Consider the following 24,545-nt stretch of genomic DNA (forward strand, 5'->3'; position numbering starts at 1 on the left):
GATGGACTGTCGTTTCTCTTTGCTTATTTGAGCTGTTCTTGCCATAATATGGACTTGGTCATTTAGCAAATAGGGCTATACCAACCCTACCTTGTCACAACACAACTGATTGGCTCAAACGCATTAAGGAAAAAAATTCCACAAATTTACTTTTAACAAGGCACACCTGTTGATTGAAAAGACTACCTCATGAAGCTGATTTTAGAATCTTAAGAGTGTGCAAAGCTGTCATCAAGGCAAAGTGTGTCTACTTTGAAGAATCTCAAATATAAAACATATTTTGATTTATTTAACACTTTTTTGGTTACTACATGATTCCATATGTGTTTTTTCAAAGTTTGGATGTCTTCACTACTATTCTACAATGTAGACAATAGTAAAATAAACAAAAACCCTGCAATGAGTAGGTGTGTCCAAACTTTTGACTGGTACTGTACATGAACTGTGATATATGGCTACACTGTTAGGAACACAAGCATTTCGCTATGCCCGCAGTAACATCTGCTAAATATGTGTATGTGACCAATAACATTTGATTTAATTTGATACATTAAATGATATGTATAGTAGGCTAGCCTATCTACAATGTTTATGAATCAGTGTGTCACGTACACTCCCTCTCCGGCCTCTAGGTCATCAGGCTGCTGATTATCCCACACACCTGTCACCATCGTCTCACACACCTGTGCCTCATGACACTCACCTGGACTCCATCACCTCCTTGATTATCTTCCCTATATCTGTCACTCCCCTTGGTTCTTTCCTCAGGTGTTATTGACTCTGTTTTCATGTCGGTGCATTGTTTGTGTTCATTGGTTCTTTTATTTATTAAAACACTCACTCCCTGAACTTGCATCCTGACTCTCAGCGCACTTGTTACACAGTGTCTACTGAATGACAATTTGAGAAGGATGTATAGCCTAAATGTATGAAGGACATTGTAGGTTGTAGGCCTTTAATGATGACAATTATTATTAAATTTTTACAATAATACACTTTAAACTAGCACAAAGCATTTTTGTCCTTTTAGGTCTTTTTTCAATGCACTTATGAGTCTTACCTCCAGTCGGGTTTTTCTCAGAAGGCTCTTAACACATTAACAGAGGCAAAGGTGGCAAAGCTGATTGAATTCACTATGGTAGTCGCACTCGCCTCGGAGAGTCACGCTGACAACCATCATGTGATGGCCTGTAGTCCGTCAAGCAGAACCAAGGAGGTTGGTTAGCTACTGGGAGGGACCTGTAGGCTTTGTGCTCCGCGGATTGGTAGGCAGAAGCTTTCACAACTTCTCAATTATGTCAGTCATCAAAACCCGCTTCTTCCCACCCAGAATAACATGGATGGAGATGCCTGTGGTATAAAAAGTATTGTAGGATAAACATTCCTTTCTCTTAAAACTGCACCGCAAACCCGGGGGAGCATTTATTGATGAGTTCATAGATGGCAGAGGAAATGTTATTAGCAGAAGATGGGAAATGTGTGGGGGTAAGTGTTGATTCTGGTTTAATAATTGCCTTATTGATGATTCCTCTAGATTTTTGTCTATTTCATACAAAGACTGACTAGATTTTCTTTCATCACTTTTCTAACAGTTGTGCCTTCTCTACAAGTATATCACTTTTTCCATTTTTATAGGGATATGAGATACACTACATGTTGGAGATCTAACTGGCTTTCAATATATTTTTGATCCTTAAAAGCATGCTGGCCATTTCCCCTTTATGGAAATATATGGTAGGCTACAAATATGGCTTATATACAGTATGGCTTACTTTCAGATTTTTTTTCATGTATATTATGGCATGGCAACGTTGTTGGCCTATTGTAGTGGACTTCAAACCCTAGCCCAATACACATTACTGTGCATGTGTTGTTGTAGCCTACAGTGCATTCTGCTGCGTGGTTTAAACCTCTCTGCATTCATCTCTCAGCCAGTGCCTTCAATTCACTAAGGAATGCAGCTCGTCTAGACCAGCTAAAGCATCAGAACATCTAAACTGCTGCTGCAGCTTGAGCTTATAAGTGGCAACCTTTTCAACGTTTTACTCAGAAAAGGATACCTTGTAACTGGGACTTTTAATGGAAACAAATATGTGTTTTTAAGATAGTTAATGCCTCTTATGAACTTCAATACAAGCCACTGAATCCAGGCTTGTCAGAAGACTAGAGCGACCTATTGGATGTTACAATGCTGCATTGTCTCTTTTCGGCCATTTTCATGTGTGGTTGTCTGTTAGTCTCTCCCACTGGCCCTTTAAGATGATTGAATTAGGTTCCTAGGCTAGCCAGGCTCCACTATGCTTTTTATTGTTCACCCTAACTTGTCTGAAATCAGGGCCTTGTCTGCCTGTTTGTTTTACGATGATCGCTAGATAGAGGAAGCCTCAAATCTACGTGAGTGGTAGGCCCCAAAGTGTTTGAGTAATCTTTATAGGCAGTTTAGACAAGGACAGCTTTTGTTCTGGATTGAGCTCCATATCTGATCTATATTAATACATCTACATCAGGATGTTTTGAGTCTATGAACTCTATATGGAACTATAAAATGGCCCTGGGTACTTTGTTTACACTCGTCTATTCATTCATTCACTCAATATAAATATTAGTATATCTTGAGCATTTGTAATCATGCTATAGGCTACTACTGTACACCTGCTGTGGAGCTGTAGCCTATCATATCCAGATCATTACTTTAGCTCTTGTCCTTATGTGTTCTTGTTGTACTATGCCCCCACCATTCACCCCCCATACCTACAGTCCACAGCTGACTTTCCCAAAAGCAAAATGGCAGCTTCTGTTGCTTTCTGCTGTACTCCTGATGAGGTTTGGTTAAGTTTGGTTAGTAGGGTGTAGTTAAATCCTCTCTCAGCTACTGACCCTGTGTACTGGGGGTGTCAGTTAAGCTGGCTGTGCTGGAATTCAGCATCTGGACAGGGGGCTAAGTTCAGGCAGGGCTCCTGACTACTACACCACCCCTAGGAATACAATAACACAGTACTTCTACTTAACCTAGTATGTCTCTGTTTATGCAGAGCCGCCATGCCCATAGGGGCACAGGGACACGTGCCCCCTCAGATTTTTCCTGTTTTAAAATGACAAAATATTTGTTGTATTTTTTTTTTTTTTTTTTGTGTTGTTTATCTGTAATACTACGAGCCACCTAGATATGTTATGAAGTTGGCTTTAGCTAGCCCAGCTACAGTAGGTTCCCAATCTCCCAACCTTATAGCTAGCTATCAAGAAGCCATTGCAGGCCATCAATCAAGTTAGTGTAGTTATCTTGTATGCTGACACAAAGATTCTGGTAGTTATTGGTCGTAGTAGCCTACTCTGATTCTGTCCCACTCTGAATAATAGAATAGTTTGGCCTTGTAAAGGGATTTTCTGTCAACTTTACATTTAGATTACATGTTTTAATTGAACTGTCAAGTTTGTCCATAACCAATTCTAAATGTTTATAGTTTTTACAACTGTGTGTAGTGCGGTTTAAATTTTTTTTACAAAATTCTTCAAGCCTTTTCTTGCTACACCAGGTTGGGGAAAAAACTAACACATGAAAATGTGTACAGTAATTCTGTATTTGGCAGGTGGTAGCTGAGTAGCTTCCAACTGATTGGAGGGTTGGACCAATTCCAGCAGGCTGACTAACCAGGGCTGTATTCATTCAGGCACGCAACAGATTAATAATAAAAAGGTTTTGCAACCAAAAAAGAAAACATGTATTCTTATTGGACAAGTCCAGGTTGTCCCTCCCTTTTTCAATCGATTATCTTCTGTTTTGTGCCCAATGAACATGACCCCGGTCGGGCCAAGGTCCAGTACAGTACAGCTCTCCTTGTCCCAGACAGTATCCAACCCATACCCTATTTATGATGTATTAAACGCTTGTACATGCGAAATCATTTACTAATCTTATAATTTACTAATCTCATAATTCCATACTAATCCGGCCACAGATAGAAGAACTGAAATGAACCATTTCAGACTCTGATACCCTTATACACTATGCTGTCATTGTATAGTGGCACTAATCTCGGCACCCAACTCTTACAAGCCAGCCAGCTACTTGATTTGTCACAAGTCTGTCACAAGGCTATAGCAACACATTTTGTGGCAGCGGTTGTGGTTGTCAAAGTAGCCTAGTAACAGTAAAAGTTGTATACTTCACTTAATAATTGCTTGCATTGCAGATATGTTTATCCAGAACTGATCTATGATGTGTAACCTACAATTTAATTATTATAATATCAATAAGACTATACTGTAAGTGTTGAAGTGTAGCTACATTCAGGTCAGCTTCCCTATGAAAACTGGTTCTGTACAGTACATCACAGAAAGCTGTTATGTTGACAGGTTGATTTTAAATCATCATTAAGCATAATGAACTATGGTTATGTATATTTTCTATTGAAATGCCCAATGACCTGTTTTCGTAGTATTTACAGTCAGTTTGTACTGTTCTCTCCAACACATAGGCCTACACCTCATGACTCCATTAATGAAACGATCATAGATATATTGGTCAGAAATTGTGCTATCTAGAACTTAAAATGCTTATTATGCTGTCCCCATTGGAGAACCCTTTGAATAACCCCTTTTGGTTCCAGGTAGAACCCTTTTGGGCTCCATGTAGGACCTTTTCCACAGAGGGGTCTACATGGAACCCAAAAGGGTTCTACCTGGAACCAAAAAGGGTTATCCTATTGGGACAGCCAAATAATCCTTTTGGATCCCTTTTTTCTAAGAGTGTATTATTTAGGACCCTGAGTTTTACCTGATAACTTGCCCAGTTTTACCTGATAACCTGTAACAAGGGCTAGGTTTTACCTAATAACCTGTAACAAGGGCTAGGTTTTACCTGATAACCTGTAACTAGGGTCCAATTTTACCTAGTAACCTGTAACTAAGGCCAGTTTTACCTGATAACCTGAAACTAGGGATCAGTTTTACCTGATAACCTATAACCAGGGCCTAGGGGTTTTCCTGGTCAGTATATGTGCTCAGAAAAAACCCTGGGCCCTGGTCATATTGTATGATAAAATTATACAAATGTTATCAGATGTCTTGAATGTTTCTCATCAGGTTTTGCAGTGTTCCTACTTCCTACGGGTGTAGGATCTTAATTTGACCAGTTTCTCACAGCAGGAAAATAATCCTGGAGCAACAGGATGATCAAATGAAGACCCTACACCTGTACAGCATCTCCTAATGTTGTGTCATCTTTTCCTTCCTCTAGTCTCTCACCAAGTCGCTGCTGGCCGTGGCTTTCCTGGCCTCGTTCGGTAGCTCCATGCTCTATGGCTACAACCTGGCCGTCGTCAACTCTCCTGCAGAGGTAGGAGGCACCACAGTAACATCTCTATACAATAAGACATTGCAGGCCTACATGTACTGAAATGGTTGTGAACAGGGAAATATACAATTTCAGTGAGGTACATACAGTCAACAGGAATAGGCCTATTGTGAATATACAGACTCCATGACCGGACCTATCCTTTTTATAAGTACCTATGTACTGTAGTTAGTGGAATATAACATAGGAGCTACACAAACTAAGACACCATATGTATTGTATAGGTTTACAACCATGAGTATTCTGTTCACGCCGTGTTACTACTCTCCTCGCATCTAGAGTCATGGGAGTAGTGTGAAATTGCTGATCTGGGGTCATTTATGTATTTCCCCCACTACTGGTTAACGTTTACATTAGGGGAGGGGAAGCTGATCCTACATCTGTACCCAGGGGAAACTTCACCCGTGAGCCGAGCCATGAGTCTTGTTGCCTGATTTCCTGGTTGTGGTTGATTTGTTTTGACCTGGATGGTTGAACCGGTTCAGTGTGAACTGTGTCAACTCAGTCAGCCTCACATTAGACCGTGTTATTTCCACAATGGGAACAATTGACGTTGTAAGGCCTGCTACTGCTGAGCATTTCCATATTAGACTTGGATAAGGATCTTATAAGCTAAATTGATTTGTCTACGTAGACAAAATGGTATCACAAAAACAACACACAATGGTCCTTGACGTATACTTCCATAGACAATATAATCGCACATTTCTACAGCAATTATTGGTATCTGAAGTTGAATCAGCCCAGTGTCTCTGGGTTGGAGATGATGAGGATGCCGTGTCTCTTGTCTAATTCCCATTAGACAGCTCTGCAAGCGCTACAAATACGTTTGTTACCAAATAGTGTGTTTCGCTGAGCAAATATTTGAATGTACTCCCGTTACGGCCAGTATGTTAGAAAAAAAAGAAGGTCTAAGTAAAAAGGTACAAGCAACATTTTCGGCACCTCTAATGTATTCAGCTGACTTCTGATTTCTGCATCGCATTAATGAGTGATTTACATTGGAGGTGCCGAATAGACATTTTTTTCGGTTGCTTGTACATGAAAAAAATACATCTGTTTTATTGTTACACACCGGATAGGTGCAGTGAATTTTAAAAAAAATTACCGGGTCAGCCATAGTAGATTTTCACCTTTTCGCTCAGATATTAGAACCAGCGACCTTTTGGTTACTGGCTCAACACTCAAACCGCTAGGCTACCCACCGCTGGCTGCTTGCAGAGCTGTCTAATGGGAGTTTGAATCGGAGCTTCCTGGGTGTTAAAGAAGAGAAGCATCATACTCATCTCTAACCCACAGACACTGGGGCAAATCAGGCCATACATTTTTTTTTAATTGTTTTTCTTTTTCACATTTATTTAACCAGGTAGGCTAGTTGAGAACAAGTTCTCATTTGCTACTGCGACCTGGCCAAGATAAAGCATAGCAATTCGACACATAAAACAACACAGAGTTACACATGGAATAAACAAAACATACAGTCAATAATACAGTAGTACAAAAGAAAACAAAAAGTCTATATACAGTGAGTGCAAATGAGGTAAGAGGGAGTTAAGGCAATAAATAGGCCATGGTGGCGAAGTAATTACAATATAGCAATTAAACACTGGACTGGTAGATGTGCAGAAGATGAATGTGCAAGTAGAGATACTGGGGTGCAAAGGAGCAAGATAAATAAATAAATAAATAAATAAATAAATAAATAAATACAGTATGGGGATGAGGTAGGTAGATAGATGGGCTGTTCACAGATGGGCTATGTACAGGTGCAGTGATCTGTGAGCTGCTCTGACAGCTGGTGCTTAAAGCTTGTGAGGGAGTCATTGGCAGCAGAGAACTGGAAGGAAAGACGACCGAAGGAGGAATTGGCTTTGGGGGTGACCAGTGAGATATACCTTCTGTAGCGCGTGCTACGACCAGTGAGCTGAGATAAGGTGGGGCTTTACCTAGCAGAGACTTGTAGATAACCTGTTGCCAGTGGGTTTGGCGACGAGTATGAAGCGAGGGCCAACCAACGAGAGTGTACAGGTCGCAGTGGTGGGTAGTGTATGGGGCTTTGGTTACAAAACGGATGGCACTGTGATAGACTGCATCCAATTTGTTGAGTAGAGTGTTGGAGGCTATTTTATAGATGACATCACCGAAGTCGAGGATCGGTAGGATGGTCAGTTTTACGAGGGTATGTTTGGCAGCATGAGAGGAAGGATGCTTTGTTGTGATATAGGAAGCTGATTCTAGATTTAATTTTGGATTGGAGATGCTTAATGTGAGTCTGGAAGGAGAGTTTACAGTCTAACCAGAAACCTAGGTGTTTGTAGTTGTCCACGTATTCTAAGTCAGAGCCGTCCAGAGTAGTGATGCTGGACGGGCGAGCAGGTGCGGGCAGTGATCAATTGAATAGCATGCATTTAGTTTTACTTGCGTTTAAGAGCAGTTGGAGGCCACGGAAGGAGAGTTGTATGGCATTGAAGCTCATCTGGAGGTTAGTTAACAGTGTCCAAAGAGGGGCCAGAAGTATACAGAATGATGTCGTCTGCGTAGAGGTGGATCAGAGAATCACCAGCAGCAAGAACGACATCATTGATGTATGCAGAGAAGAGAGTCGGCCCGAGAATTGAACCCTGTGGCACACCCATAGAGACTGCGAGAGGTCCGGACAACAGGCCTCCGATTTGACACACTGAACTCTATCAGAGAAGTAGTTGGTAAACCAGGCGAGGCAATCATTTGAGAAACCAAGGCTGTCGAGTCTGCCAATAAGAATGTGGTGATTGACAGAGTCGAAAGCCTTGGCCAGGTCGATGAATACGGCTGCACAGTAATGTCTCTTATCAATGGTGGTTATGATGTCGTTTAGGACCTTGAGCGTGGCTGAGGTGCACCCATGACCAGCTCTGAAACCAGATTGCACACATGACGCATTGTTGCATGGTAAAATTAGTGAAAATGCTACTGCCTCCTTGTCTCATGGATACCTGATGTTTCTGTACTTGTGGTTGATGATGAAGATGATGGGGGTGATGATGATGACAGGGTTGTTTTCTTTAGTGATGGATATTGCAATGTTTTTCATTTCAATCCCGTTGTAAAATCTGTCCACGCCCTCGTCTTACAACCATTTTAGGAATGTTTATCGATTACATCCCTGTCACACAATCCCTTGCTCCAATTGTTGGTTCCCTCCTTTTATTGTCTTTGCTTCAAATTCCCCAGTGGACATACAGTATAATTAGACATTTGCACGGCTCCAAAACACAGCCTAGTCTTTCACATCTGGAAAACAAGCAGGAAAAACTGGCCGACACTTCACCAACAAATCGGGGGCAATCTTTTGGCACTAATGTGGAAGTCACGTGGGGAATCAGGACCATCAATGACCCTCCTTCCTGCCAAATGGGTTGTCACGAGACTGTAGTGTCTATTCACAGACCTGGGTTCAAATCCGATTTGAAATCTTTCAAATACTTTGCCCGCTTGTTTTAGTCTACACGGATTGTCGGATGAGTGAGTTTAGCACTTTTGTAACTATCCTATTGGTTCCATTGTGCCAGGCAAGCTCAATCAAGCCCAGCTTACGTGTTTGAAATGATTTCCAATAGTATTTGAACCCAGGTCTGTCTCTTCCACCGAGAGAGTTGTATTCTGCTGCTCTGTTTCAGCTAAGGCTAGAGAGAGGCAGAGAGAAGATGAATGAATTACATAATAGTAACACCACGCTGATTCAGAGACAATAACGTCATTAGAGAAGGAGAGAGGCCAGTATTAGAAAAAGAGGACAGGAAAGGAGGTGCATAGCCAGGCATACAGTGCATTCAGAAAGTATTCAGACCCCTTGGCTTTATCCACATTTTGTTACGTTACAGCCTTATTCTAAAATGGATTAAATAAATACAAATTCTCAACAATCTACACACAATACCCCATCATGACAAAGCAAAAACTGTTTTTTAGAAATGTATTAAAAATAAAAAACAGAAATACCTTATTAACATAAGTATTCAGACACTTTACTCAAGTATGTTGTTGAAGCACCTTTGGCAGCGATTACACCCTCGAGTCTTTTGGGGTGCTGTATCATAGCAAAATGTGGAAAAAGTGAAGGGGTCTGAATACTTTCCGAATGCACTGTATGTGTCTGCACTGAAATTGAGTGAAAATAGATTTTCCTTAAAAGGGAACAAAAACGCTACAGACAAATGTAATGATGCCAAAAGACACATGTACATAGTTAGAAAATAAAAGCCTGGGTATTGTCTGTTGATCCCATCACTTCTAGACTCTATTGTCTTGATATGACTTCCTTATCTACATTCTACCCTTTCTCCTTCTCCTCGCCTTCCTCAGTACATAGAAGCTGTTTTTCAGTCTATCTCAAGGCCATCAGACTGCTAAACAGCAATCACTAACTCAGAGAGGCTGCTGCCTACATGGAGACCCAATCACTGGCCACTGTAATAAATGGATCACTAGTCACTTTATACAATGTCACTCTAAATAATGCCACTTTAATAATGTCTACATATCTTACATTACTTATATCACATGTATATACTGTATTTGATAATCTATTGCACCTTGCCTATGTCGCTCGGCCATCGCTCATCCATATACTTATATGTACATATTCTCATTCACCCCTTTAGATTTGTGTGTATTAGGTAGTTGTTGGGGAATTGTTAGATTACTTGTTAGATATTACTGCACTGTCGGAACTAGAAGCACAAGCATCTCGCTACACTCGCATTACCATCTGCTAACCATGTGTACGTGACCAATCAAATTTGATTTGATTTGATAAAGCAGCTTTACAACCAGACAATGGTGTCTGCTTCTAGAAATTTCCTCTGACTTGACATGGTATCTACGGTATGTTTGACTCTTCCCCCCTCTCTTCCTCCTCTCCCAGTACATCAAGGCATTCTATAACCAGACGATGGTAGCAAGGAACGGGACGGGTCTGGACGACAAGAAGCTTACGTTGTTCTACTCCGTCACCGTGTCTGTGTTTGCCATCGGGGGCATGGTGGGCAGCCTCCTGGTGGGCATACTAGTCACCAGATTTGGAAGGTAAGACTTAGCCCCGAGTCTTAGACTTGCACCTCCAACCATAATTGACATAACGCCATTGACATAACGCCATTGACATACGCCACTGACATAACGTCATTGACATAATAAAAAGCATGAGCTGGCGCACACCCAGAGAAAATGATTTAGTGTAGAGGTGCTGACCAACAGAAAATAAACTGTAAGCTATGAAAATAGAGTTCAACAGTCCATATGTATAACCTCCCAGTCATTTATTTGGTTAAGAAAAACACCAACATTGCAGCATCCCTTTGCCTTCTTCAGGGTAATGTCACGAATGCTTGAACCAGGTTATGTAGACAAACAGTGCAATTGCGTGGTCACAATATTGAGGATAGCTTAATGAGATCTGACTTGCCCCCTGAGCCCACTCAGACACTCTTCACACCCATTCCAAATGGGAACTACAAATGTAGTTCGCACATGTGCACAGTGGAATAGCACTACAAAAACATCCTTCTTCAGACACCCACATATGTCAAACAAATCCCTGTTAGAGGTATCATCTCATGCAAGACCAAGGCAGTAATCCATCTCATCACCTGTACATGTGGGAAAGCCTACGTAGGACAAACGGAAAGACAATTAAAACCACGCGTAGCTGAACACCGCAGCTCAGTCAGGTGTAAGAACACTAACTATCCAATAGCAGCTCACTTTGTTGAAGCTAACCAACCAATCTCCTCCATCAAATACACAGGTATTGAGCATGTTGCACTACCAAGGAGAGGAGGTAACATGGAGATCCTACTACTACAGAGGGAGGCTTACTGGATATCCTGTCTAAAAACATTGACCCCTAGTGGTCTGAATATTGACTTTGATCTCAGGCCCTTCTTGTGACCAATTCTATTTTCTGTGAACAGGTCTAGTAAATGAATGTATTCTTTCTACAGCTTATCAGAGTACACCCTATATTGTTCCCCCTGTTGATGGTGCTTATTATGCATTATGGTTGAACCAAAAGATTACATGTCACAAAAACATTGAGTGAAATTGGAAACATTTAAATATATGGGTGACATTAAATGAAACAATGTATGTTGATGCTAATGTTATGCTAATGATAACAATTAAATAATATATTCAGTATGCTGTGGGCTATTGTCTTTTAACACTTTCGCTCAATTCATTCTGATCAACCTAGAAATTACGACACACCCCTCACCATTGTCATTGGTTGCACTAATTGCACTGTTTGTCTACATAACCTGGCTCAAGCATTCATGACATTACCATGAAGAAGGCACAGTGATGCCCAAAACTTCGGTGGGTTTTTACACAATCAATTACTGGGAGGTTATACATATGGAGTGTGCGACTCTCTTCATTTTTATAACGTCATTGACATAACATCATTGACATAATGTCATTGACTAATCAGTAAACAACTAAATAACAGTCACATTTGTCTGTGACCACTCTTGTTGGTGCAAGTGCCTATCAATGTCTACACCTCCTTGAACTTTTTTCACATTTTGCTGCCTTAAAATTCAATCTAAAAAAGGGATTAAAATATATTATATTTTTCCTACAGATCTGCACAACCTACTCCACCTTTTCAAAGTGGAAGAAAGTTATAGAGCATTCATAAATGGATAAGTTTCCAACCCCCTGAGTTAATACTTGGTGGAAGCACCAACTCTTAGGAGACTTAGGAGAACATACTGTATATTCATTGTTTTTGGTCAAAATTGCTCAAGCTCATTAAATTTGGTTGGGAATCATTGATGGGCAGCAATATTCAAACCTTGTTTCTGATTTTCAAGTTGTCCTAAGAGTTGTTAAAAGTTGGTAGAATCTTAATGAAAATGATTCACAGCTGTAATGGCTGCCAAAGGTCCTTCCACCAAGTATTAACTCAGGGGGGTGGTGACCTATCCATTTATGATATTTAATATTTTCCTAATTTGGAAAATGTTCTATAACTTTCTTTGACTTTTAATATGTGGAGTAAGTTGTTTAGATGTGTATGAAAAAAAATGCATTTAATCCCTTTTTAAATTTCATTTTAAGGCAGCAAAATGTGAAAAAAGTTCAAGGTGTGCATTTTTGCTGCATCCAAAAAAATGCCAAGGTATTTGAGAGATCCTCGACTGAGAACTGGATTTTGATTAAGATTTTTACGAAAATGGGGAAAGGAAAAGAGAAGTCAATGGAAAACTGGTCAAACATCTAAAACTATTGATTTACTCTGTAGAAAAGGATATATGTTGGAAATCGTTCGGACATTTATTCATACTACATCTCTTTGCGTTACGAAAGACTTACATTTAAATTCGGTGTTTGAGGATATTGGACTTCCAGTATGTTGAAGCCAATGGTTTGTTGAAGGTTTCTCAGGCTGATTGTTCTGCTGTCTACAGGAAAGGGACCCTGGTGAGAATCACATGTCTGGTGTTCATAGCTGGAGCCTTCATGGGCTTCAGCAGGACCTTCGGCTCTCCAGAGATGATCATTGTTGGACGCTTCATCACAGGGGTACACTCAGGTAATGCAGTAACAGAGAATAATACCATTATGTCCGACCGTCCTTAACATGTTGAGTAAGGATTAGGAAACACTATTTGAGGGGGTAATTATAAGGCATTCATAACACATACTGTACGTAACTTGACACCTGACGCAAGTACGGATAGGCATCTCCCCTCTCTCTCTCTCTCTCTCTGTCTCTCTCTCTCTACCGCACCTGCTGTCTCGACCTCTGAACGCTCGACTATGAAAAGCCAACTGACATTTACTCCTGAGGTGCTGACCTGTTGCACACTCTATAACCACTGGGATTCTTTTTTTGACCGCGGTGGTCATCTATGAACGTTTGAACATCTTGAAGAACGATCTAGCCTTAATGACCATGTATTCTTATAATCTCCATCTGGCACAGCCAGAAGAGGACTGGCCACCCCTCAGAGCCTGATTCCTCTCTAGGTTTCTACCTAGGTTCCTGCCTTTCTAGGGAGTTTTTCCTAGCCACCGTGCTTCTACATCAGTATTGCTTGCTGTTTGGAGTTTTAGGTTCGGTTTCTGCTGATGTAAAGGGCTTTAAATAAATACATTTGATATATGCATTTCTGTGTGTCGTGTTTTACTTATCTGAATGAATCAGGTCTTCTTTCTGTTGCTCTACAACACATGATCAGCTCTTATCAGCAACAATGCTAGCTGTAAGGTTAACTGCTAATGCTGAATCTGATCTGTGTAATGTCCATATCCCCCTCCCTCCAGGTATCTCTCTGAGTGTGGTACCTATGTACCTGGGGGAGAGAGCACCTAAGAATCTCTATGACCTCTCACCTCTGTTCCCCTCCCACCAGGTATCTCTCTGAGTGTGGTGCCAATGTATCTTGGGGAGATAGCACCTAAGAACCTGCGAGGCTTCCTGGGCCTCGTGCCTAGCATCTTCATCTGTCTAGGAGTCTTCATCGCTCAGATCCTGGGGCTACATGAGCTACTGGGAAAGGTGCAGTAAAATCTTATCCTTACTATCTTAGTTCATAGTTAATCTTCTTTGTTGGTATTTTCTTTGGCGTAAATAGATAAAGAACTTTTGGTGAGGTAGAGACAAATGAAACGTAACCTCTTAAACTCTGACGCCCTCTGGTGGCATTTTCTAAACCCCGCATAATATTGTATGCTACCCTCATAAAGTGCATTTCGGTTTCCAAACTGTAAGTCCTACAAACACATGCTTAGTACTGTTACAAAGGTAAGAACTGTGGGATTCTGATTAAGTAGAAAAAACGTGACTAAAACAGAGCCCGAAATGCAGCAGGCCTAAACCCCTTGAAATGTACCGTTTTTTTATGTTGTTTTTTTCTTCACGGAGAGGGGATGGGGAATAAGACATTTTTTAAGTCTAGGTTTGAAATAAAATATGTCACCAATTACTGTTCTCAGAAAATATGTATATATTTTAAATAATGGTGGCACTCTATAATGCACTCTATAATGGTGGCACTCAATTTCCAAAAAGGCAATGGCTATGTCTTTCAAATGATATGTCACTCTATTTTCTGACCTATTTATTTATAAAAAGAATGTGGGGGGAGTAGCCCCCCAAACTTTCCGGGCCCTGTACCCTGTGACGTGCTGGTGAGGCCTAAACATTGGAAGTACATTTAAAGTACTCTGCCATGAGTGAAGAGTACGTGACATTCATTTTATTCCAGACTTTTCTTTGGAGAAATTACAACCTCCTCTCAAGGCGGAACTATCAAGGAATGTGATCTGAATACATTTGTAGTGTGTCCCAGTTCTACAGTAATCAGATCAGTCAATAGTATCGACCCACGTGGTAGACTCATCTTTTACGATCTCCATTCAGCAGACTATTTGGCTGCTTTTTATTCCAGAGAGTTCCTACCTTCCTTCAAACTTTGCTATATCATATATTTTTTTAAGAAACTCATATTGACCTCTTGCTGACCCTATATCCTTTGGCCTCTAACCCCTCAACAGGAAGAGCACTGGCCCCTCTTCCTGTCTCTGGTGGTGATCCCCACCATGTTCCAGCTGATGCTGTTGCCATGGTTCCCAGAGAGCCCACGGTACCTGCTTATAGAGAAGAGGAATGTCCACGCCACCATCACAGGTGAGGAGGCTTCGTCCATTAGGAGGATATAGTTGATAGTTGTTTATTTATTTCTTTTCTTGGCATATAGAGTTGACTGTAAAAGACCTAAAAGACCTGAATTGCTATTGTAAGGAGTATTATATGGAGAGATGCAGATTTTCTGTTTGTTCGTTTATTGGGGGAAAGCTGTAACCACAGACCAATACAACAAAGACTTGAATTTCAATACTGTCCATACTGTATACAACCCTAGCTGTGCTGTACTCACCAGTCTAGTAACGTGAAATTCTCTCCCCAGCTCTGAAGTGGTACCGGTCCAAAGTGAACATCCAGGCAGAGATCGAGGAGATGCAGGAGGAGCAGCGGTCCATGTCCTCGGTCCAGACCGTGTCGGTCATCGGTCTGCTGAAGGACCGGAGCGTCCGATGGCAGGTCATCACTATAGTAGTGGTCAATATCGGCATGCAGCTGTCCGGTATCGACGCGGTGGGTCAGTGTGTGTGTGATTGTGTGTGTTTGTCCATACTTTCATGCATACATGCAGGAGAGTGTGTGTCCCTGTGTCCCACCATATGCCCCTATCACCACCACCACTATATATTACAGCCTCACTTAGAACCACTGGTGCTGAGTGACAAAGCAGGGGCACGCCTAATTACTGTACAATACACCCTAGACACACACACACTGGTCCTCATTACTGTACAATACACCCTCGACCCACACACACTGGTCCTCATTACTGTACAATACACCCTAGACACACACACACTGGTCCTCATTACTGTACAATACACCCTCGACACACACACACTGGTCCTCATTACTGTACAATACACCCTAGACAAACACACACTGGTCCTCATTACTGTACAATACAATACACCCTAGAAACATACACACACACACACATCCTCATTTCATAGTCCAAATGGATTCCCACACACACACTGGTCCTAGTGACATGAGCCCTTGGCCCTTTAGCACCATGTGGATAAGCACTCGTGTACATGGTCTCATGCTGTTCCCCATTTCACAGCACGGCCACGCTATGCTGCTTTCTACTGTCCCGGCTGTTCCAGACACGGAGCACAACAGCTCTAATGGGATATCAAAGAACCCCAATGTCCACCTTTTAGCATTCCGAGGAGGTCTTTGCAACCAATTTCCTGCTTGGTAATACTAGATTCTAGAAGTCCAATCAGAATTCTACACAGGGACGGGCAAATACCAGTGTGTGGATGTGACATCTTTCCATGAGTGGGTGGAAAAATCCATGTATGTGTATGGATGGTTACTGAAACCTACTATATGTGTGCATTTTATCTACTTTTCCTGATTTTGTCCGTATTGGAGGATGTGTGTTGTTGTAGTGAAGTATGACGAATGAGATAATGACATTCATTCATTTCACTGGGAATACTATAAGCCAACGTTGACATGCTGGACCACAGCATTGATTAAATATATCTGATTTGACAGATGGGATTTAGGATGGTCATGACAGCAATTATGATGAATCAGCCATGAGTAATAAGAGCTTTAAGAATGTCCATTAGCTGAACGTTGCATATTTGTTTAGCCAGGTTAAAACAGACGGCCATGTTTAATATGTACACTCTGTTACTAATGTTGGTGTTGATGATGATGATGAGGTAAGCGCTGTACATCCCAGAACACTGAAAAACTGAGTATTCAAAGAACAATGCAACAAAGATGTAGCCCTACAGTATGTCTATTCAACAATGTACATGTTCACTACTCACAGTTCAGCTACTGATCTACAACTCTCTCTTCAGATCTGGTTCTATACCAACGCCATCTTTGAGAACGCAGGAATCCCAGTCCCTCAGATCCAGTACACCACGGTTGGAACCGGAGCCATTGAGGTTATCGCTGGATGCGTAGGGGTAAGCAAGCTGTCACTGGATTACTGTGTGAGCACAACAGCTGAGCATGCTAGCTTAGCCTGGTTCACCAGACTGAAAACTGCTCTCATAGGTGAGTGAAGCATTCAGTCTGGTTTAACCAGGCTAACATTAGCTAGCCTACTCTAGTCTGAGGTGTTATTATTATTGTCTGGTAGCTGGTGGTAATACTCACTTCAACACTCCTTTTGGACAAGCCTGTACTTTAGCTATAAGGCCCTCAGGAACGGTTAAGCATATATCCACTGAGATACTATCGTCAAACCACAGCTATATTATATGCAGTAAATTATGTATACATTCTATACAGCACGGCTCTGGGTCAGACCATGTCTGTCCCAAATGGCACACTATTCCCTATATATCCCCCTTTGGGTCCTGGTCAAAAGTAGTGCACTACAAAGGAAATATGGTGTCATTTGGGATGCATCCCATGACTACAGTTTCTAAAGAGACATATAGGTCAGTGGACATACTACTGGGTGCTGAGCTATTCCAAGAAACACAGTCTCTGGGTAGCAGTTTGCCATTTTTCCCATGCAGAAGCATAACATTGACATGTTAAGTCGTCAGCCAATAGAAATAACTTGTTCTCCTTTGTCCCGCCTTCAGTGCTTCACCATTGAACGGCTGGGCAGAAGACCTCTGATGATTGGTGGATTCACCTTCATGGGAATTTGCTGTGCAGGGATCACACTCTCCCTCATGTTCCAGGTACGTTCATCTACCCATGAATCTTCCCCTATAGACACAGGTCTAGGATCAGTTCACCAGACCTGGAATTCTGCATTTTCTGTGAAAAGTGAAAATCTGATTTCAGGTCAGTTTATAGAAGAACAATGCAATCTTCATTACTATTAGTCTGAATCGTGCAGAGTCTCTTTGTTGATAGTTACTGTCTCCGTGTCTTTGACTGTCTCTTTAATGAGTATAATCAGTAGCCAGTCAGTCTATTATTATTTGTAATGTGACGACTGTCCTATGCTTCCATTCGCTGCCCATTAAGTCCCACTACATCAGTGTTGCCTGTGTGGTGGGGATCATCGCTGGCTTCTGTATAGGACCAGGTAAGACATCTACCCTGGTGGTCTGCTTGTTTGTTTATCTCTGTCTCTGTTTCTGTTTCTCTCCTTCAAAACAAGGTTCTATACTCAGGATGTAGATCTCTCTCAATAGAAGAGTGGGTACTTCCTCTTTTAGCACAAGGGGCTATAATGCTACTCTAAGAAGTACATTTAAGTTATTTAGCAGATGCTGTTATCCAGAGAGACTATGGTTAAGAGTCTTGCTCAAGGGCACATCAACAGATTTTTCACCAAGTTGGCTCAGGGATTCGAACCAGCAGCATTTCAGTTACTGACCCAATACTCTTAAACTTTAGGATACCTACAGCACTTTGAACATTCCACTTTGTCCAATAGACACATCCTGTTATTTTCTAACTAGGAAACACTGCTCTCTGGTGGTGGAATATAGAAGTGCTCTAGGAAAGGCAGCCTCACTGTTTACCCAACATAAATATCTACTCTATTGTATTTCATTAATCCACTAAATGAGGAGATCATAATTGCCACGGTAACAGGAACATCCATTCTTACACCCATTTGTTTGGGGCTCGTCGGCTGAACGCAACAGTTTATTAGAATGTTGATGGTGGCTATAAGCATGATGAATTAGACCAACACTGGTTTACATAATGTAATCCGTCAAGCAGGCAAAATCCATACATCAAGCTCAGATGAGGATTTTCTGTTTACCACAATTAGATTTTCAATGGCTCATTGTTCATAATGAATATTTTGGTGTGTGTGTGATGAATATGCCTCCTTGAGACAAAAACTTGCATAAACAATGTGAAAGAGCTCATAGTACTGCAGATGTAGACAAATTGCAGAGCCCTACATATTGACTATATTAGCAAGCCTTCTCCCCATGTCATTATCATGCTCAAATAATGAGGACTTAACTTGACACGTTCATCATTAGGCTTTTACTAATGTATTATTCCTCATTCATAATATTTCTCATTTCTAACCATTATGAATTAGATATTTGGAGCAATGAAACTGTCTATAGATTCTACATATTATAGAGTTAACATATTGAGATACAGATGTAGGACCTTAATTTGATCCCTCTTTTGTTGCTGAGAATTTTCAGATGAGCTTCGTGATCTACATAAGTTAACTGAAAACCCACACTAACTCATGGTTATATGAACAATATTTTACTTTTCATGTAGCCTACTTTTGGCCAGCTAATAGCCTAACCACCAATCAGGCAATATAATGGACTAAATGTTAAAATCCTGTTGCTGCAGGATTATTTGGCTGTGACAATACGGATCAAATTAAGATCATACACCGATGGAATATAATGGTGGTTTCAATCCTCAATGTACTATCCTTGCTCTAAAGTCTTGCTGTTATCAATATCAGTGGTTTGGTAGTTTGCCCAACTTCACATGTGACTATAACTAGTAGCCAATGATGTGATTCTATCATGGCTTGAAAAGTATATTTTTGTAGACTCACACATTTTGTAGACTCACACATTCTGATATTTGTTCCACTAATTATTCTTTTGACCAATCACATCAGATCTTTTCACATCAGATCTTTTTCAGAGTTGATCTGATTGGTCAAAAGACCTATTAGTGGAAAAATTATCAGAGTTGGGTTGCCTGTCTAAATGCAGCCAATGTGTCTCATTCTGTGTGTGTCTCTGTCCCTGTGTAGCTGGAGTACCCTTCCTGATTACAGCAGAGCTGTTTAAACAGTCCCATCGTCCGGCTGCCTACACCGTGGCTGGATGCCTCAACTGGCTGTCCAACTTCACCATCGGCTTTGTCTTCCCCTTCCTACAGGTCAGAACTACTGGCCTATAATTACACCTGTACACACGTTTTACCGCTGTATGTTGGCATTTTAGTCGTGCCTTTTTTGCGACAGCTCTCGATCCAGCTCCCTATTCCCTCAAACTCCACTCGAACTCATCTGTAGTAGTAAAGCAGTAGTATAGTTGCAGTATAGTAGTAATATACAAGTAGTATAGTAGTAGTGTAGTAGTAGTAGTATAGTAGTAGGATAGTAGTAGGATAGTAGCAGTATATCATTAGTATAGTAGTAGTCTAGCAGTAGTATATCAGTAGTACTAGTAGTATACTAGTAGTATAGCAGTAGTATATTAGCAAATAGTAGCAAATGTTTTAATTAAATAAGTGTCATCGTATGAAGATCCAATTCGCATCGTGTTCTATTACTGTTCCCTCTAATAATCAATTCAATTCAATTCATTCAACAAACAACTCTTTCTCCACGCCCCAGATGTCGGCAGGGGCCTACTGCTATCTGGTGTTCTTTGGCGTGTGCATGGCAGTGGCGGCCTACGTCTTCTTCATCGTCCCCGAGACCAAGAACAAGACATTTGTGGAGATCAGCCAGATGTTCGCGGCCAGGAACGGCATGCTGGAGGAGGAGAGCAGCGAACTGAGCGTCGTTAACAACCTCAAACTAGCCAAGATGAACGGCTATGGCACCGTCGACCTGGAGTACGAAGCGATAGAGAAGAAGAAGTAGAGAAGGGGAAAGGGAGAGAGAGAGCGATAGAGACGTCAGTAGTCTAAAGGTGACTCCTCTCTTCATCTGTACTGATATGAAAACACCCCACTGGGCACAGACGTCAGTTAAACATCTATTTTTGATTTCCATTTGGTTAAGTTGTCAACTAACGTGAAGTCAATGTGAAATCAACATAAAATGTCACCATGAAATTGGCTTTAGGTTAAAAGTTAGTTGAAAAACCCCAAATTCCCTTTTTGCAAATCCAATTCGTTTCCCACACTGATTCAACGTCATCACACTGAATGTATTTGTTGAAATGATGTGGAACCAATGTTGATTCAACCCGTTTTTGCCCAGTGGGACAGAATTGGTGAAAGCAATGTGGTGGAATTGGTGGACTTTGCTTTTCCCTGCCCAGTTAGTGCAGACAACGGAAAAATCATCTATTTCAATTCATTGTTCAGTATTTCATTTCGTTCTTCTTCTGAATCTGTGTTCATGGTTTACAGACACCTGTGTCCGTCTACCACTACAAAACCCCTTATGTAAGAGCTCTAGGATAGTGTGTGAGATGTGTGGTGGTGTTTTAATGTTTTCTCAATGGTGTCTAAGTTTAATTATGTCCATATCTAAGTAAATGAAAAACATTTTTGACAGAAATCTATCTCCATACCGTTCCAAAATGTAACATTTAATGTTACCAGTTGTACACTAATCTACATTGACTCTATGTACTGTTTGGAAGTCAGCACATCTACAACCATTACGTTTCACTCTCCTCTCAGTTATATGTGCCTCTCTTTCCGTGAATCACGCTGAAAGTCTTCTTTTCTCAATCTGGCTGAAAACCTTTCCTACGATGTACAGTATAGAGCGAATGTATTTATTTATTGACACAGCAACAGTATCATGATATGAGTGCAGTATCTGACTTTACCATTTTCCTGGTCACTGATTTTGACAGAAAATGAGGTCAGTCCACATCATGTGAATGGTATAGTTTAGAAACACTATCAGGTGTTATGCCTTAACAACATATTCATAGCACATTATAAGGTGCTATGATCCTTTATAAGGCTTCATAAGAAGGTGCTCCAAGTGTTACAGTGTCTTTGATCATGTTTACCTTGCTTAGCTGAAGAAAAAACCAATAACTTGAGTTTGCTTGTTTATGTTTTTTTCTTCTCTCTTTTGCGTAAGAGAGTTTGTAAATGTGGCTACTGTAGTAGTCATTCCATATTCCAAGGCAGGATAAGTTATATATCGTACGTTATATCGTACAGTTAAACAGACATGCACAAGAAAGTGTGTAGGAGCATATATACAGTATACACTGAGTGTACAAAACATTAGGAACACCTTCCTAATATTGAGTTGCAAAACCTTTTTGCCCCCAGAACAGCCTCAATTCGTCGGGGCATGGATTCTAAAAGGTGTCGAAAGCGTTCCACATGGATGCTGGCCCATGTTGAGCTAATGCTTCCCACAGTTGTGTCAAGTTGTCTGGATGTCCTTTGGGTGGTGGACCATTGTTGATACACACAGGAAACTGTTGAGTGTTAAAAACCCCAGCAGCGTTGCAGTTCTTGACACACTCAAACCGGTACGCCTGGCACCTACTACCACCTACTACTATTCACCAGGTTAGTCTATGTCATGGAAAGAGCAGGTGTTCTTAATGTTTTGAACACTCGGTGTATATCGTACTTTATATTGTACCTAGAATAATAGTGAAGACATCAAAACTGTGAAATAACACATGTGGAATCATGTAGTAACCAAACAAGTGTTAAACACCCTTTGCCTTGATAACAGCTTTGCACACTCTTGACATTCTCTCAACCAGCTTCATGAGGAATTCAACTGGAACGCATTCAATTTAACAGGTGTGCCTTTTTAATTTGTGGAATATAGGTGTGTCCAAACTTTTGACTGATACTGTATATATTTATACAGTGCCTTGCAAAAGTATTCAACCCCCTTGGCATTTTTCCTATTTTGTTGCATTACAACCTGTAATTTAAATAGATTTTTATTTGGATTTCATGGAATGGACATACACAATTAAAAAAAGAACTTATCAAAAATCAATAAAAAAACGGAAAAGGGATGTGTGCATATGTCACGACTTCTGCCGAAGTCGGTCCCTCTACTTGTTTGGGCGGAGTTCGGCGGTCGACGTCACCGACCTTCTAGCCATCGCTGATCCATTTTTCATTATCCATTGGTTTTGTCTTGTCTTACATATCACCTGGTTCCAATCTCATCAATTACATGTTGTGTATTTAACCCTCTGTTTCCCCTCATGTCCTTGTCGGTGATTGTTTGTTTGTATGCGATGTGCAAGTTATTTTCTGGTGTGCGACAGGTTTTGTACCCACTTTTATTATTTTGTGTATTTTGGTTTTCTGAGTTTTGTGAGCACTTATTAAACGACTCCGTTTATACCAAGTTCGTTCTCCTGCGTCTGACTTCCCTGCCACCAGCACGCACCCATTACAGAATCACTGACCCGAACTATGGAGTCAGCAGGGGAAGGTACCCCGGCCATTGAGGTGGAGGAGCGCGTCCAGGAGCATGCAGTACTACTTCGCCATCTTGGTACCGCCATGAGAGGTAGATGCGGCGTTGGACCATTTTGAGGAGTTCACCTGCCGTTTCCGGGCAGTCTTCGACCACCCGCCCGAGGGTAGAGCGGCGGGTGAGAGCCTCTACCATCTGAGTCAGGAGACGAGGAGCGCCCAGGAGTTCGCCCTGGGGTTTAGGACCCTGGCTGCCGGCGCGGGATGGAACAACAGGGCCCTGATCGACCATTAATGCTGCAGTCTGCGCGAGGACCTCCATCGGGAGCTGGCCTGCAGAGACACCACCCTCATGTTGGACCAGCTGGTGGACCTGTCCATCCGGCTGGACAACCTGCTGGCTACTCGCGGACATTCAGATTGGGGTCTGGTAGTTCCATCCTCCCGCACCCCCTCTCCGATACCCATGGAGCTGGGAGGGGCAGTGCGCATGGAGACCGGAGAGGGTTCCCGCTCGTGCACCATCTGTGGCCGCAGAGGTCACACTGCCGGTCGGTGCCGGGTTGGTTCCTCTGGGAGTCGAGGTAGCAGGCAGGGTGGACTGGCGTCACCCCAGGTGAGCCGGCACCATGTTTGTGTTTGTCACATTCCCTGAGTTTTCCCCGCATTCCCAGCATAAGGCGCTAGTCGATTCAGGTGCGGCTGGGAATTTTATTGAGTGCTTTAGCCCATAGTTTAGGGATCCCCATCGTTCCCGTGGATGTGCCCTTCCCCGTTCACGCCTTAGATAGTTGACCATTAGGGTCAGTTTTAATTAGGGAGGTCACCGCGCCTTTGGGCATGGTGACGCAGGGGGGTCATACGGAGAGAATTAGTCTCTTCCTTATAGACTCTCCTGCGTTTCCCGTGGTGCTGGGCCTACCCTGGTTAGTTTGTCATAACCCCACTGTTTCTTGGCCACAGAGGGCTCTCACGGGGTGGTCGCGAGAGTGCTCAGGTAGTTGTTTAGGGGTTTCTGTTGGTGCTACTACGGTGGAGAGTCCAGACCAGGTCTCCACCGTGCGCATTCCCCCTGAATATGCCGATTTGGCTCTCGCCTTCTCCAAAAAGAGGGTGACTCAATTTCCACCTCATTGACGGGGCAATTGTGCGATAGATCTCCTGGTAGACGCTGCACTTCCCAGGAGTCACGTGTATCCCTGAGACTGAGGCTATGGAAACATATGTCTCCGAATCCCTGCGTCAGGGGTACATTCGATCCTCCACTTCACCCGCCTCCTCGAGTTTCTTTTTTGTGAAGAAGGAGGGAGGTCTGCGCCCGCGTATTGACTATTGGGGTCTGAATCAGATCACTGTGAGGTATAGTTACCCGCTACCGCTCATAGGCACAGCGATGGAGTCAATGCACTGGGCGCACTTCTTCACCAAACTAGATCTCAGGAGCGCTCACAACCTGGTGCGTATCCGAGAGGGAGACGAGTGGAAGACGGCTTTTAGTACCACCTCTGGGCACTATGA

At 42.0% G+C, this 24,545-nt stretch overlaps 1 protein-coding gene across 1 annotated transcript; it reads left to right on the forward strand.

Annotated features, from left to right (window-relative positions):
• The first annotated feature begins 1,334 nt into the window (after positions 1–1,334).
• Positions 1,335–22,956, forward strand: LOC106564616 (solute carrier family 2, facilitated glucose transporter member 9). The gene is made up of 12 exons (XM_014130781.3): positions 1,335–1,485; positions 5,237–5,335; positions 10,260–10,420; positions 12,808–12,932; positions 13,756–13,901; positions 14,900–15,032; positions 15,313–15,500; positions 16,814–16,924; positions 17,555–17,656; positions 17,949–18,009; positions 19,681–19,808; positions 20,269–22,956. The coding sequence occupies exons 1-12, from the start codon at positions 1,441–1,443 to the stop codon at positions 20,518–20,520; spliced, it is 1,551 nt and encodes a 516-aa protein (XP_013986256.2). The 5' UTR covers positions 1,335–1,440; the 3' UTR covers positions 20,521–22,956.
• Positions 22,957–24,545: the final 1,589 nt, after the last annotated feature.

The sequence above is a fragment of the Salmo salar genome, chromosome 12 (genome assembly GCF_965601325.2).
Source record: "Salmo salar chromosome 12, fSalSal1, whole genome shotgun sequence".
Classification (NCBI taxonomy): Eukaryota; Metazoa; Chordata; class Actinopteri; order Salmoniformes; family Salmonidae; genus Salmo; species Salmo salar.